We start from the raw sequence: 15690 nt of genomic DNA on the forward strand, positions 1-15690 counted from the left end.
GAAATGTTCAAAATGTCCTCCGTTAGCGAGGATAAATGCATCCACCCTCCGTCGCATGGAATCCCTGATGCGCTGATGCAGCCCTGGAGAATGGCGTTTTGTATCACAGCCGTCCACAATACGAGCACGAAGAGTCTCTAGATTTGGTACCGAGGTTGCGTAGACAAGAGCTTTCAAATGCCCCCATAAACGAAAGTCAAGATGGTTGAGGTCAGGAGAGTGTGGAGGCCATGGAATTGGACCGCCTCTACCAATCCATCGGTCACCGAATCTGTTGTTGAGAAGCGTACGAACACTTCGACTGAAGTGTGCAGGAGCTCTATCGTGCATGAATCACATGTTGTGTCGTACTTGTAAAGGCACATGTTCTAGCAGCACAGGTAGAGTATCCCGTATGAAATCATGATAACGTGCTCCATTGAGCGTAGGTGGACGAAACTAAAATGAGCTCTAACATGGAAATTAAGCGTTTCCGGACACATGTCCACACAACATCTTTTCTTTATTTATGTGTGAGGAATGTTTCCTGAAACTTTGGCCGTACCTTTTTGTAACACCCTGTATACAGCCACTTCGGTTCGACAAAATTTTGTCAATTGACCTTGGTTTCGATTTAACAAGGGCAATCCTCATGAGAATAAAAGCTTGCATGGTATACATGCAATCACACCATGGTTTAAAATGTTTGACGAGAGCACTTTTGCTCAGACGTTTTAAACCATGATGTGATTACATGTATTGCATGTAACTTTTTATTCTGATGAAGATTACCCTAGTGCATTCAAAACCGTGGTCAATTGTCAACGTTTTGTGCAACCGAAGTGGCTGTATACGTTCTGTAATGACATAATGTCAAGTCGTAATGCGTCATTCCAGAGAAATGAAGAAACAAATACATCGACACGTCAATAATAAAAAAAGCTTTTCATAAAACATCTTTTATGTTGCACCGACTTCACAAGCTCATATGCACACAACAGATGAAAAAAGACTGAGGATCACAACTCAGAGATAACGGTGTTACGAACTACAAGCAGGTGTCACTACAGACGTAAACACAGGAAATTACAATAGTAATACGTAGAGCTCGAGCACCATATCACGTTAGCACTAGACTTGGTTATCGCACTATGCATCTCGTGTTACACTGTTGTGCATACTTCATCCCTTTTTTTAATGTCAACTAAACACTGTAGTGCTGTACATGTTATCAGTAATTTCACGTTACTGGTATCCATGTTTGTGGCATGTCTCTGAATATATTTTATACGTAGACCATGAGGGACGACGCTCGTTTACGTTTCATTTGAAATATCTGCATACAATTTATTAACAGTTACTTTGATGTCGTACATAGACCCCTGTACTGGAAATTGGTTATATACACTCATGCAGAATGTATCTCTGGTTTTATACTCAATGTTTATTACGCCAAAGGTAGACATCGAGCACCATTTTACGATAGCACCGCCACTTTGTGTCATTTGATGTAATTCTTGTTACAATAATACGTGTCCCCTGTGCGAATGTGCTATGTATGTATTCGAAACTAGGCCTTGAGGTACCATGATCGTTTATGGTCGTTTTGTAATATTTTTATATAACTTGATCGCAGTTACTTTTTACAATACTTATATCACTATCATGCAAGTTACTTTTATACACTTGTTCATCACTTAGTTTCTGGTCTCATACTAGATGGCTAATACACCAGATTTACACCACGAGCACCATGTTACTTCAGCCCCAAGCCTTGTGTTGTACTTTTGTTGGTGAATAATACTATGATTCGTTCATGGTATTTTAAGAATATAATATTTCACTTGTTACATTTTATAAGGTACACTCATTAGGCATTTACTTCTTTTAATGTTTCTGTATTCGAGTGATTCAATGGCGATATAATTTCTATGCTGTACATGCTTTATAACTGTTTTGACTATTTGCAGAGAATTTTAGTACAACTGATATACAATAACTTTTTTATATTTTTAAAAGAATTTTAATTCAAAGAATTCAAAAAAACGGTGAAAGGAAAACAATTTAAAACAAGAATTTCGTTATTCCGACATAATCTGTTTTTTATTACTGCTGTTAGGCCATATATAACAAGATAAAAATTATATTTAGTGCAGTGTTTTCGTACTCGTTGCATGATATTTTTCCTTGTACTTTATGAGCTACAATGGTATTTTTGTATGTTTACTACTACAGTTCCACCTGTTTCTAGTTCGTAATATCGTTGCCTTTGGCTTGTGATCCTGTCTTTTTTAATCTGTTGTGTGAATATGATCTTGCGAAGTCGGTGCAACATGTTTGATATTTTATGAAAACACTGTTTTATTACTGATCTTGCAAGCAAGAATGGTTCTTTAGAAAACAAAAAGTTGTTACTCGTATGTGTAAGTTAAAATTTACTACAAGATTCTATGTTAAATCATGTAGAGGTTATAAATATTTAATTAGTGCTTATTTATGCTGATCATGTACGTCCTTCATTTATAGGCACGGCTAGTTTAGCAGCGTATTAGCTACTACATCAGGTTCAATTCTCGTAATCGAACAATGCCACGCCGCCTGTTAGTACACAATCCAGTGCGCGCGCTTGCCGTTGGTAACTGAGAGACCGTTAGCTGTCCAAATTTTACATTATCCCGTACATAACCTTAAACGTTCTGAGGTTCGATCACCATTCCGGTACGAACTCGGAACACTATCAGGTCCCGAGATACTGTTACTCGTGCTATGTCTGACGTCCACTACTTAGCGAAAAACTGCTAACTATGAACGCTGGGCCATCCCATTCCTTTTCCTCGGTCGGAAAATAAGTTGATTTTGTGAATTGCGCGTGCTAATGCAGCCAAAACACTGCGAAACCGATCGTGGCTGTAAATGTAGGATTTACAGCTAAAGCTAACTTATCTTTCCAGAATGATATATCCAGGCCATGGTTGCCCAGACCTCTAAGTCGGCTGCGATAATAATATAGTCTTCGAAAATAACATAAATATTTTTTAAGTGTTCTGTATTTATACAGAGGAAGCTAGGAAGCTAGTTGGCCACCTCGAGTATGGCACGACATTGTCCAGCAAGCAACATATATTTGATGTACATTATAATCATTGAGACATAGATTATTAGACTGCAGTTGTTAAGTCTGCCAGATAATGACGCAATGTTGAATCTTATTGTTGCAGTATACAGTATTATTTAATAACTGCTTTTGGTCGTACAAAAATGGGTTTCATAGAACATATAAAGGCTGTGGAGCACAATTTAAAAAGAGATATTTGTTTATGTGAAGCCGTAAAAGGAGCATCTTAGCAACATTTTCGAAAGCGGAGCAGATACGATCAGAATTTGGTATAAGAGTATGCTGTGACCATTAGGCCTTTCTGAAGGTTAATAAAAATCATTTACAGTATAAGGCGGTTTTCAGTCACCTGTTAATCATGAGGCACCGTTCTGAGCTTTTTCATAATGGACTAGATGAAATATAATGAGGCTTGTTTCAGAAGAATACATACGCTTGATAACTAAATAACAATAACTCCACTCAACTAGCTTCAACGGTTTAATATCGGGCAACTTTTTGAAAATATTACTCTGCCGGACAACCCTTCCATCTCCATAGACGTCCGCAGAGATTAAGACTAACCTTCGGACTACCAGGAAAGTGGGAGGGAGACGCAGTATACTTTATGCACTCCATTTGAAAATATTGTAGATAATAACTTCATGATTTTATAATTTTGAAAATTTTATCATGCTCCATAAATATATTAAGATTTCTCAGTTAAACTGAACCCAAAAATTTAAGTGTAAGTAATACATGTCACTTTCCATAATATACGTTCCACTATATTTACAGGTTCAGGACCTCAACTACATATCAAAATCGGTTTAAAAAGTATGTGTAAAGTGAAAGTCAACGAAATAGAACTAAATTTTCCTCTTGTTTAAATTTTTTGTGGTGCTCATAAAGTACCCCCACCTTGACAAAATATCATTGATAATGCATTGATATTGCTAAGAATATGGTGAAAAGGTATTATCAGATTCTGGACCCTACGTACACGGCAGTACTTGTTTAGAAAGTATGTTGCTATTGTAAGTCAACACAGTTAAAAATTATGTTTCTTTTTTTAACCTTTTTGCCGTGAGGATAAATTGTCCCTCGTGTCTCCCCCCCCCCCCCCCTCCATGGTAATGAGCGTTATGGGAAATGCGTAGATATTACTGGCGCACACAGCAGAGTATTTGAGCGCAGCTGAATAGCAATATTGCCAGGTTCTGATTAGAGCCCCAATGCGGCACACAGTTTTAATCCACAAGTATGCTTGTAAACCGCACGCACTCCATTGTAATCAGAAGTATTCATCCTGGAAGCAACCCTAGGTTGGGGCTCAGCCACTTTTCCGGGGCATTCTCTCTGGCCAGAGTGCTGCTCCAGAGAGATATACTTGTGAGTTTCTATAAATTTTTAAATGTAACAGAGTTATCGGCTTCATTGAAGCTATGAGGATGTATCTCGAATATTATCCGGATAGGTCAGTCGGTAATAACATTCCCCACGAACGCCAAGGTTGATGGTTCGGATCGTAGCTTGATGCGAGAAAAAAACAACGACTTTAACATTTTAACGAAACCAGCTTCCACCTTTTATTTTGGCTACTTTGTCACGTATTCACTGCTCTTAGTACGGTGTACACAAGGCTGATTTCCCGTTTGCACTGCGTGATCAACATAAAAACACGGAAGCCTAACGAGAAAATTCTTTGGTTGACTGAATTCCAGTTTTTTGTCGCTGTTTTCTGTCCGCATATGCACACTGCTGCCATGCGTGACAGCATCATACTCAACATCGGTCTACATATTTCATAACTGTCGATAGCACTTCGCGGACTTGTTACTGCCAGCGGTAAGTGATCCATACTGCTCTCTGCAACTTAACTTTCAATTAACTTTGATCGTTCCACTCGATTAATAACGACCATTGCCTCTTCCTTTGATATCGCACTTTGATGTGGAGGATTCAGATGAAAGTCGGGCCTCTTTTCGGTGGATTTCCATTTTAGAATGTAGGCCGCCTCCCTAACAAGTACTACGTTACGTTTTAATTTATAAAAGTTAGAGTTTACCTCAAGAAACACTCATATGCAGAATGTAACTTTAAGCTCGTCAGTCGAAGCCATATAACATGGAATTTAAATAAGTCTCACTGCTTCCAATCCGAAAGATGAATTTCATTTCTGGTCGATATTTATGACATTTACTAAGAAAACAGGCAACTCGTAGGATTTAAAATTTAATGTAGTTTAATTCATTATGTTTTATGCACGAGGCAGGATAGCTTCGAATTTTTATTTCACGTAGCTTGGGATATAATGTGTTGGGTAGATTAGTAGCTTATGAATTACGTTTTTCGCGTAATTATTTCAGTAACCCAAGTTTATATGCCTATTAGCACAGTTGAAGACGAAGATATTGAGAGAATTTATGATGAGGTAAATGAAATAATTTGTATCAACAAGGGTGACGAATAATTTCGATAGGGATTCCAGCTCTACAGTAGGAAAAGGAAGAGATGAAAAAATAGTAGGAGAACACGGACTTGGGAAAACAAATGAAAGTAGAAACCAACTATTGGTATTTTCCGCAGAGTAAAATTTAATCATTGATGGAAGAATCATTAAAAAATATTGTACGTGTGTAAGAGATCTGCAGAAACGGAAGTTTTATAACAGATAGTGACTTTGGAATAAAATTTCACAGATTAGGCTCTGGCCAAAATTTTTGGTTATGTAATGCGGATTAAAACAATATAATGAAGATAGGTATGATATTACGGACATGGAAATGGATAAATGGAAGAAACACATGTTTGTTGAGAATTGCGAATGAAACATAAGGCAACGACTGAAACGGCCAACTAATGCATTAGACTACACGTGGGTAATTTCAGAGATGAAGTTGTGAAGGCAGCAGTGGGTCAAATAGCAAAAAAAGACAAGTACCAGTAGCAAAGAAACGAAAGGTGGAATGTGGAAGGGATGTATAGAGTGGTATACACACGTAACTAACTTCAAAGCAATTTTATCGGTAGGGAAGAGAGTATAAATAAAGGTACAATATGGAACATGATAAGAGGAAAGAAGTGGGTGGAGCATTGAAAGACCTATATCGAAACAAGACAAATTATATAGGTTTAGCGGAACTCTCTCAGACTTCAGAAAGAAAATAAGAAGTCGAATTATAAATAAGGCAGGTACTGAAAGGTCTGAATATTACCATTTCTTTAGTTTAAAAATTCATGGTATTAAAGACAGACGAGAAGTATTTACGGAGAAACGGAGGAACGTATAAGAACCAACCACAGGAATCTTTGCTTCGCTTTCTGAGGAAATACAGGAAAATGAGTCAGTACCGATCCTACTACGTATCTCGGAAGATAGATTGAGGAAAGTAAAGGCCATTTTAGGTTTTGTAGGTGTAGAGAAAGTTTTCATATTGTTGGCTGATACATCCTCTTCTGAAAGTAGCAGGAATAAAATACATCTTGATGATTAACCAGGATGGAATCATAAGAGTAGTTTATCAAAAAGTGACAGTAGCAGAGAAGGGAATGAGATCTGCAGCCCATCCTCGATGTTATTCGATCTGTGCATTGAGCAATCGGTTAAGAAACCTATTTTTAATTGTAATTAAGTTCAGGGAGAAGAAATACGAAGTGTGCCGATACCGTTGTAACTCTATGAGGACTTAGCTTTCTGTGGCAACATTTTTGAATTAACATTTCCCAGTTTCTCGGCGCGGACTCCGGGCAGTGACGTCACAGAAAATCGTCGAATGATCTAATATCTGTCAGTGACAGGTAGAGACTTGGAAGATCAGGAAAGCAAAGGATAGTGTCTAGCAAAGTCGCAAGATCAATATCAATAAAGACAAGGGTAATGGAATGTACTCGAATTGAATTACACAGTGCTGCGGGAATAAGATTCCAAAATGTGGTACTAAAGGCGGTCTAGGTCAAGATTTATCAAATTCTTCCAATGATTACTAGCTTCAGCATATTTACGGACCATCTTCAGATAGATAAAATTATTACTTATTTCAACGTGCACCGCCGGCCGAAGTGGCCGTGCGGTTATAGGCGCTACAGTCTGGAGCCGAGCGACAGCTACGGTCGCAGGTTCGAATCCTGCCTCGGGCATGGATGTGTGTGATGTCCTTAGGTTAGTTAGGTTTAATTAGTTTTAAGTTCTACTCGACTGCTGACCTCAGAAGTTAAGTCGCATAGTGCTCAGAGCCATTTGAACCATTTCGACGTGCACCAGCCACCAGGCACTACACATCGTCATAATCTGGTGTACTGACCCGGGTTCCCGGATTCGATTCCCGGCGGGGTCAGGGATTTCCTCTGCCTCGTGATGACTGGGTGTTGTGTGATGTCCTTAGGTTAGTTAGTTTTAAGTAGTTCTAAGTTCTAGGGGACTGATGACCATAGACGTTAAGCCCCATAGTGCACAGAGCCATTTGAACCATTTGTACTGACCAAAATATATATATACTGACGATGCTGCTGGGTTGTGATAACATGATTATGGTGACACACAACATTTACATGAGAACCGAGATTATGACGATGTGTAATGCCTGAAGGCTGATACACACAGAATTAAGAATTTATTGATCTGAAGATGGCTCGTCAGTGAGCTGAAACTTATAACAACAAATCATTTTATCGATCCTGGCCTAGGATATATATCCACACATTTTAACATAACAAATCGCCTGTATTTCGATCTGAAAACGTCAAATAACAAAGAAAATAGGTTACGACGGCCGAAGTAGATATAAAATTCAGACCAGAAATATAAAATAAAGCCTTTCTGAAGAACAGAAATTGATTAAGTTAATACAGCTGTGTTATGAAATATATTATGAAAGTATTTTGATCCAGTGTAGCTTTATATGGCAGTGAAACAGAGATCATAAAAAGCACAGAGAAGAGGAGTACAGACTCTTTTGAGAAGTGGTGATACTGAAGCTTTGGTGAGTCGATCGACTGAGTAATCAAATGGCACTTATTCGAGTTGGAGAAAACAGAGATTTATGACAAAAATAGGGATAGGACTCATCCGGAGCCATCCATTAATCATTAATTTGATGATGGATAAAAATATGGGGGTAAAAATTGTGGAGACAGACAGAGGCTTCACTAAAAGTAAGGGGGTTAAAACTGATGTAGACTGCAGTAGTTGCTCAGAGAAGAAGACACTTCAATGAGAATTCACTGGCCAGCCTTCGGAGCAGTGACAACAACAACAATATTCTAAGAGATCTGAAAAGTATAATAGTTTCCGAATTAAGCTTGTTTACTATCCTGACTAGTGCTTATGAACAGACTTCTATTACAATGACAAAGTAATTAAAATTACATATGGAATCTGAATCTGGTCCTATGATGTGACAACATAATTATGTGGACACATAACTTCAACACCTACAGAAAAATTGAAAGTTTTCATTAAATGAAACACTTCGGTTAGTAATTTGATACACGCACTACGACCCGTGTATGGTACATTCCGAAATTAACATCATGTACAGCAATGGAATCGTTTCATAATACATTAATGCTCACGTTCACATACTGAAATTACACTTCATCATTTTAAGAGGTTTTAGACTGAAGATCTAGTGTTGGTACTGCACTACTTATACTAAATTTACCTTACATAATATACAAAAATTATAAACAAAACATTCAATTGTTAATTTCTATAATGAGAGTGAATCTCGGAATATACGCCACAGTTTGTGAGACTTACAACACGACGAACAAGACGTGATTACATTGAAATTTAATCCACAGATTACGGACATGAGAAATTCACAAAGGACTAGATTTACGTAACTACATACAATTTGTCCTCGGGAATTCAGAACGGTATGAAGCCACCACGTCAGTCCACCACACCCCAGAAAAGATGCCGGTGAATACACTAAAACGCGGTTTGTAGGCAAAACCCCAGGGCATAGACAATCGAAGGAGGACCAAAGGGAACTAGGATCCAAGCGGCCATATCCCAGATACTTTCGACAGCCTCGACGTCAGGGGAACGTGCAGGCCAGGGAAGCAGTGACACCCGTTATATATTGCCACATATGAAAAGGCATTGTCCTTCTGAAATGTAACATGTGGGGCTAACTGCAGGAGGGACAGTCCCTCGGGGTCTAAAATCTCTGTTTGTTCATATTTCCCTGCCTCACTACCGCCGGCTACCTATATTTTGTCCAGAGGGGGTCGTCGTGAAGACGAGTTGTCGTTTATAGGACATAGGAGATGGACCATTAGAGCGACAAGCGTATTGCGTCTGTCGATCTCTGTTTTGTATGGATGTGGTTAGAAAGTGGTGGTGAGTTTTTCTGCCCCCTGAACCACATTTGACGGAATATCAGTACCGCCAACCGCGCCGCTATGTTATTCGTGATTCACCGCCGCCTAGACTCCATCACTGCCAGACACCACGCCACGCCAATCCTTGACAAATCATAGCAAAACCAGGTAAATAATGTACGTCGGGAATTCATTTCTCCAAGTTCACTTCCTTGCGACGTCTTCTTGCTCCATCGAATCTTATGTCTACGCCTCGGCCTTCGATGTTAGTCTCACAGTGCCTTAAAAATGTGATTTTTAAGTCATTAGCTGACTAGGGTCAGAAGCAATGATTGTCCCGCTCACTTCTTTACTTGCAATAGGAACAGATCTTATTCTGAATTGTTAATTGAAATTTCTGTTAACGATTCTCAAGAGTATACTTTCCATATACACTACTGGCCATTAAAATTGCTACACGAAGAAGAAATGCAGATGATGAACGGGTTTTCATTGGACAAATACATTATACTAGAACTGACATGTGTACATTTTCACCCAATTTGGGTGCATAGATCCTGAGAAATCAGTACCCTCAACAACCACCTCTCGCCGTAAAAACGGCCTTGATACGCCTGGGCATTGAGTCAAACAGATCTTGGATGGCGTGTACAGGCACAGCTGCCCATGCAGCTTCAACACGATACCACAGTTCATCAAAAGTGGTGACTGGCCTATTATGACGAGCCAGTTGCTCGGCAACCATCGACCAGACGCTTTCAGTTGGTGAGAGATCTGGAGAATGTGTTGGCCAGGGCAGCAGTCGAACATTTTCTGTATCCAGAAAGGCCCGTACAGGACGTGCAACATTTCGTCATACATTATCCTGCTGAAATGTAGGGTTTCGCATGGATCGAACGAAGTGTAGAGACACGGGTCGTAACACATCTGAAATGTAACGTTCACTGTTCAAAGTGCCATCAATGTGAACAAGAGATGACCGAGAAGTGTAACCAATTGCACCCCATACCATCACGCCGGGTGATACGCCAGTATGGAGATGACGAATAAACGCTTCCCGTGTGCGTTCACCACGATGTCGCCATACACGGATGCGACCATCATGATGCTGTAAACAGAACCTGGATTCATCCGAAAAAATGACGCTTTGCCATTCGTGCACCCAGGTTCGTCGTTGAGTATACCATCGCAGGCGCTCCTGTCTGTGATGCAGCGTCAAGGGTAACCGCAGCCATGGTCTACGAGCTGCTAGTTCATGCTGCTAAAAAAGTCATCGAACTGTTCGCGCAGATGGTTGTGCGCGCAGATGTCTTGTAAACGTCCCTATCTGTTGACTCAGGGATCGAGACGTTGCTGCACGATCCGTTACAGCCATGCGGATAAGATGTCCGTCATCTCGACTGCTAAGGATACGAGGCCGTTGGCATCCAGCAAGGTGTTTCGTATTACCCTCTTGACCCCACAGATTCCATACTCTGCTAACAGTCATTGGATCTCGACCAACGCGAACAGCAATGTCACGATACGATAAACCGCAATCGCGATAGGCTACAATCCGACCTTTATCAACGTCGCATCTTCTTCCTGTCCGTTAAATTTCGTGTCTGTAGCACGTCATCTTCGTGGTGTAGCAATTTTAAAGGCCAGTAGAGTAATTCTGATAGCTATTGATCAACATGTTTGTCTTCTTACTTCACGAGTTTATTAAAACTGCTACCGTGGTACTTCTTCAAGTTCTGCTACGTAATTATTACAGCCTCGGTCATATACTGGAACGAAACCCCGTGTATGCGAGTAGCAAATACTGTGCTTTGTTTCTAAAATCCGCCTCCTCCACAGGCCTCGAAAATCATCACAAGTTTCGATTTTTGAAATCTAGAGATCAAACTTACAACGATAAATCATTTTTTACAAAATTCTGTTCTTTTCTCAGGTTTTTGAAACATAATTTTTTGTAATTAAAACAATGAAACGGCAAGTTTCAATATAAACAACCAGTAGGAGCGTCATTTCGCTTCCTCGTTCTGCTCGATACATATCAGCATAAATCGGTGGTGTTCGTGTTTATGACGTCATGTTCTCAACTGGTGTTTCTCGCAACGTCCCATCTGCTGTACAGGTAATCCAAGGTAACTCGAACGTCAACCTACGTTCAAACAAGGGTGCGGGGAAAATAGGGGAATATCTTGAGCACCGCAGGTAAAAGAACGTGAGGGGAACGATGTTTCCGTTTCGGCTGGAATGGCTGTCAACTTTTTGCTAAGAGTACGCCGTGCGCGCAGTTGATCTGCAGCTATAGCATAAACGACACCACGGAAAAAAAGACATTGCACAGACGTCCGTATTAATACACTCCTTAAGTTACTTATTTCTCATTGACACACATAACGCGAGCCAATGCCATGTAACCAGATCGCTGGGGTATGTGGCATACGTAAAAACAGTGAGATATGTACCGATCACAGCTTCAGAATGTAGCTCAATTTATCTTCGGCAAACTGTACAAACACACACACACACACACATACACGTTCACAGTACCTCGCCTCGTGCCCGTGCTCACTTGTTGCTTCACTAGCGCGTGTGAACGTCACAGTGGGGAAACGGTGACGCTCACAGGTGCTAGTGAAGCAGCAAGTTACAGTTGCGTTGCGATTTACATCACGTGTACTATTTTAAATCTCCGGTGCCGACTTGTTGCAATGAGTTAAAAAAAAAAAGCAGTTTTAGCAGATAACCATAGCCTACAGCTCATGTTGCACATGGTTAATAACATCACTAGTCATTTAAGGGGGCTAGGACGTCAGACGGGCCGACTTCGAGAAGGAGAGGCACCACAGGACATTTCAATTTGCACTTTCTATACTCTTACAAAAAATCATAAAACTTTGTCAGCATGACCAGGAAGGATTCAGGATTCACATTCATATCAGTGAAAGTTCAAAAACACGAAAAACTAATATTTTTTAAATGCGAAATTTCATGATTTTTTTCACTTACTGTTGGCTGCATTTGTTGCTATAGGTACACTTTTCTTCATAAGTAAGAGAGAGTCTTCGATGAATATTGCGCAGTTTACAAACCATACTTACGGGTGTATGAAACTCTAGAATTTTTTTAATCTATGCAAAAATGAATGGGCTGTTACGTTTTAAACTTCGTGTTTAGAGAAAACTCGAATTTTATAGTTAATTATCTCAATTTTTTCCACAGTTTTTAACAGATTTGGGATATTCTCGAGTTGCATACACCTGTAAGTATGGTTAGCATGCTGTGCAAAATTCATCGAAGAATCTCTCTTACTTATGAAGAAAAGTGTACCTACAGCAACAAATGCAGCCAATACCAAGTGAAAAAATCATGAAATTTCACACGAAAAAAAAAATTGTTTTGTTATGTTTTTGAACTTCCTCTGCTATGAGTGGGAATTCTGAATCCTTCTTGGTCATGCTGACAGTTTTATGTACTTATTTACAAAAGTATAGACAGTGCAAATTAAAATGTCTTGTGGTGCCGCTCCTGCTCCAAGTCGGCCTGTTTCACGTCCTACCCCCCCCCCCCCCCCCCTTAAGCAATGTCCAGGTCGACGGACTCCTGTCGGATACAGACATCCGCACAAGGCAGCAGCCATCCGACGCTGTGGTAACATTGCGGGACCTATTTATGTTCACTGGTTCCCCTCACGCATGACTGTCCAAACAGCGTACTCTTTTACGAACTGCAGTGTCGCGGTACTGCGGTGCTTGGTTCCGTAATACTGGACTAAAGTGCGTGTCATTAACGACAGCGGCCGAGTTTAGGTTCATTCTGCACATCTGACGTCACAAAACACAGTCAGCCAATGAACAGAGAACGACGTTGCCAGAGTTAGACTGCAGTGCAGAGCACGGACGAGTGTCTTCAGTTTTAGAAATGTTCAGTCATAAATAAAGTAATTGAACAAAAGCAACGTCTTGATAGCAGACTTTGTAGAACAGAATGTTTGGAAAAAGCATTCTTCATACAAATTTCTTCATATTCTATTAATTAATTAAACCAAACAAGCAATAAGCCTCCTAATTCAGGCGACAGCAAGGAAATTCATTCTCACTAACCGCTTTTCCGCAATAAAGAACAGCGGTAATTGTTTATTTCCTGATGTACTTCGACGAAACGTGAGTAATTCAGTCATTCCAACAGTGTTTGTTGGTATTTTGCGTGATTCTTTAAAGTCTTCGTGGAAGAGTATTGAATGGTGAGCTGCGTTAGCGTAATGGTTGAGATGTTTGGCTGCCACGCAGACGGTTCTGAGTTCAACCCTTGTTCGGTGCTTAACATTTTCTTTATGTAAAAACAATATCGAAGTGTCTTACTTCATGAATTTTATTCGTTTGAATGTAATTTTTTGAAATTTCTAGTGGCAACTAAATTCAACCATACGGAAAGTATACGCTGTGGACTTTTACCTCCGCAAACTCTTGAAAAATTTCGTGCAATGATTTACTACATTTAATACTGCACAATAACTGCGTTGAATATCGAAACAAAATTAAGTCATTTATGGGGGAAAGGTATCAGTCAAGATGTGTACAAATTAAGTTTTTGGGTCAAATAGTTTTTGTAAAATTGAATGATAAGTGTGTCAAAGTAGTCGGAATACCATGTGTCTGCACAGGTGAGCAGTGCGGTGATGACAAAATCACGCACAGCGCGGAATGCGGGGAGCACGTCTCTGTAGCAGCGAAAGGGTTAATGCGGCCGTGGTGGCTTTACTTCCTAAACTGCGCGCTCCCCCTAAACATAAGTTTGCGAAATATTCTATACTATGGCGCTGCTTCTCTTGGAACGCGTGCAACTTGCCACGCAGCAATCTCTCGCGTCTGGGCGGGCATGCGCGAGCCGCCAAGATAAAAGAATTGAACTATAGACCACGCTGAACACAGAATGTCTGGCTGATGGTCCCTACCTGCGCGGACGGTGACTGCGCGGCTGACCACGGAGCCGACGACGTTGGTGGCGGCGCAGCGGTAGGCGGCGGCGTGCACCTCCGGCCGGAAGAGGCGGCCGGGGAAGGGCGGCAGCTGCAGCCACCCGCCGGGCAGCGACGCGCGCAGACCCGCCACCGACACGGGCGACAGCTCCGCGCCGGACGCCGACTGCCAGCGCAGCGTCTGCAACCACGTCTCTGTCTGCATCTGCATCTACATCCACACCAGTATCTGTCCCTGTTTCTACACTGAAGCGCCAAAGAAACTGGTATAGGCATGCGTATTCAAATATGGAGATATTGTAAGTAGGCTGTTTAGGTCTTTTTATTGGTAACGCCACGTAGTGCTCTGTATGAAAATCACTGGCTGTGCTGAGTGCAGTCTGTGGCTGGTTTGCATTGTTGTTCGCTATTGTAGTGTTGGTCAGCTGGATGTTAACAGCGCATAGCGTTGCGCAGTTGGAGTTGAGTCGCTAGCAGTGGTGGATGTGAGGAAGTGAGATGCCGGAGTTTCGAGAGCGAATGATTCGGACGTGTGTCCATCAGAAACAGTACATTTGTAAGAATGGATGTCATGAACTGTTATATATATTATGACTTTTGAACACTATTAAGGTACGAGGGCAGTTCAATAAGTAATGCAACACATTTTTTTTCTGAAACAGGGGTTGTTTTATTCAGCATTGAAATACACCAGGTTATTCCCCAATCTTTTAGCTACACAACACTATTTTTCAACGTAATCTCCATTCAATGCTACGGCCTTACGCCACCTTGAAATGAGGGCCTGTATGCCTGCACGGTACCATTCCACTGGTCGATGTCGGAGCCAACGTCGTACTGCATCAATAACTTCTTCATCATCCGCGTAGTGCCTCCCACGGATTGCGTCCTTCATTGGGCCAAACATATGGAAATCCGACGGTGCGAGATCGGGGCTGTAGGGCGCATGAGGAAGAACAGTCCACTGAAGTTTTGTGAGCTCCTCTCGGGTGCGAAGACATGTGTGAGGTCTTGCGTTGTCATGAAGAAGGAGAAGTTCGTTCAGATTTTTGTGCCTACGAACACGCTGAAGTCGTTTCTTCAATTTCTGAAGAGTAGCACAATACACTTCAGAGTTGATCGTTTGACCATGGGAAAGGACATCGAACAGAATAACCCCTTCAGCGTCCCAGAAGACTGTAACCATGACTTTACCGGCTGAGGGTATGGCTTTAAACTTTTTCTTGGTAGGGGAGTGGGTGTGGCGCCACTCCATTGATTGCCGTTTTGTTTCAGGTTCGAAGTGGTGAACCCATGTTTCATCGCCTGTAACAATCTT

The 15690-nt window shown here is 41.0% G+C and overlaps 1 protein-coding gene across 1 annotated transcript in view; it reads right to left on the reverse strand.

Moving 5' to 3' along the window:
* Positions 1-14577, reverse strand: part of LOC124594523 (Down syndrome cell adhesion molecule-like protein Dscam2) — a 322560-nt gene extending 307983 nt beyond the window's left edge. The window contains exon 1 of the mRNA XM_047132897.1: positions 14349-14577. Coding sequence (XP_046988853.1) covers positions 14349-14577 — 229 coding nt within the window. The remainder of the gene's footprint in view (positions 1-14348) is intronic.
* Between the last annotated feature and the right edge of the window lie 1113 nt (positions 14578-15690).

Source organism: Schistocerca americana, chromosome 2 (assembly GCF_021461395.2).
Source record: "Schistocerca americana isolate TAMUIC-IGC-003095 chromosome 2, iqSchAmer2.1, whole genome shotgun sequence".
NCBI classification, from domain to species: Eukaryota; Metazoa; Arthropoda; class Insecta; order Orthoptera; family Acrididae; genus Schistocerca; species Schistocerca americana.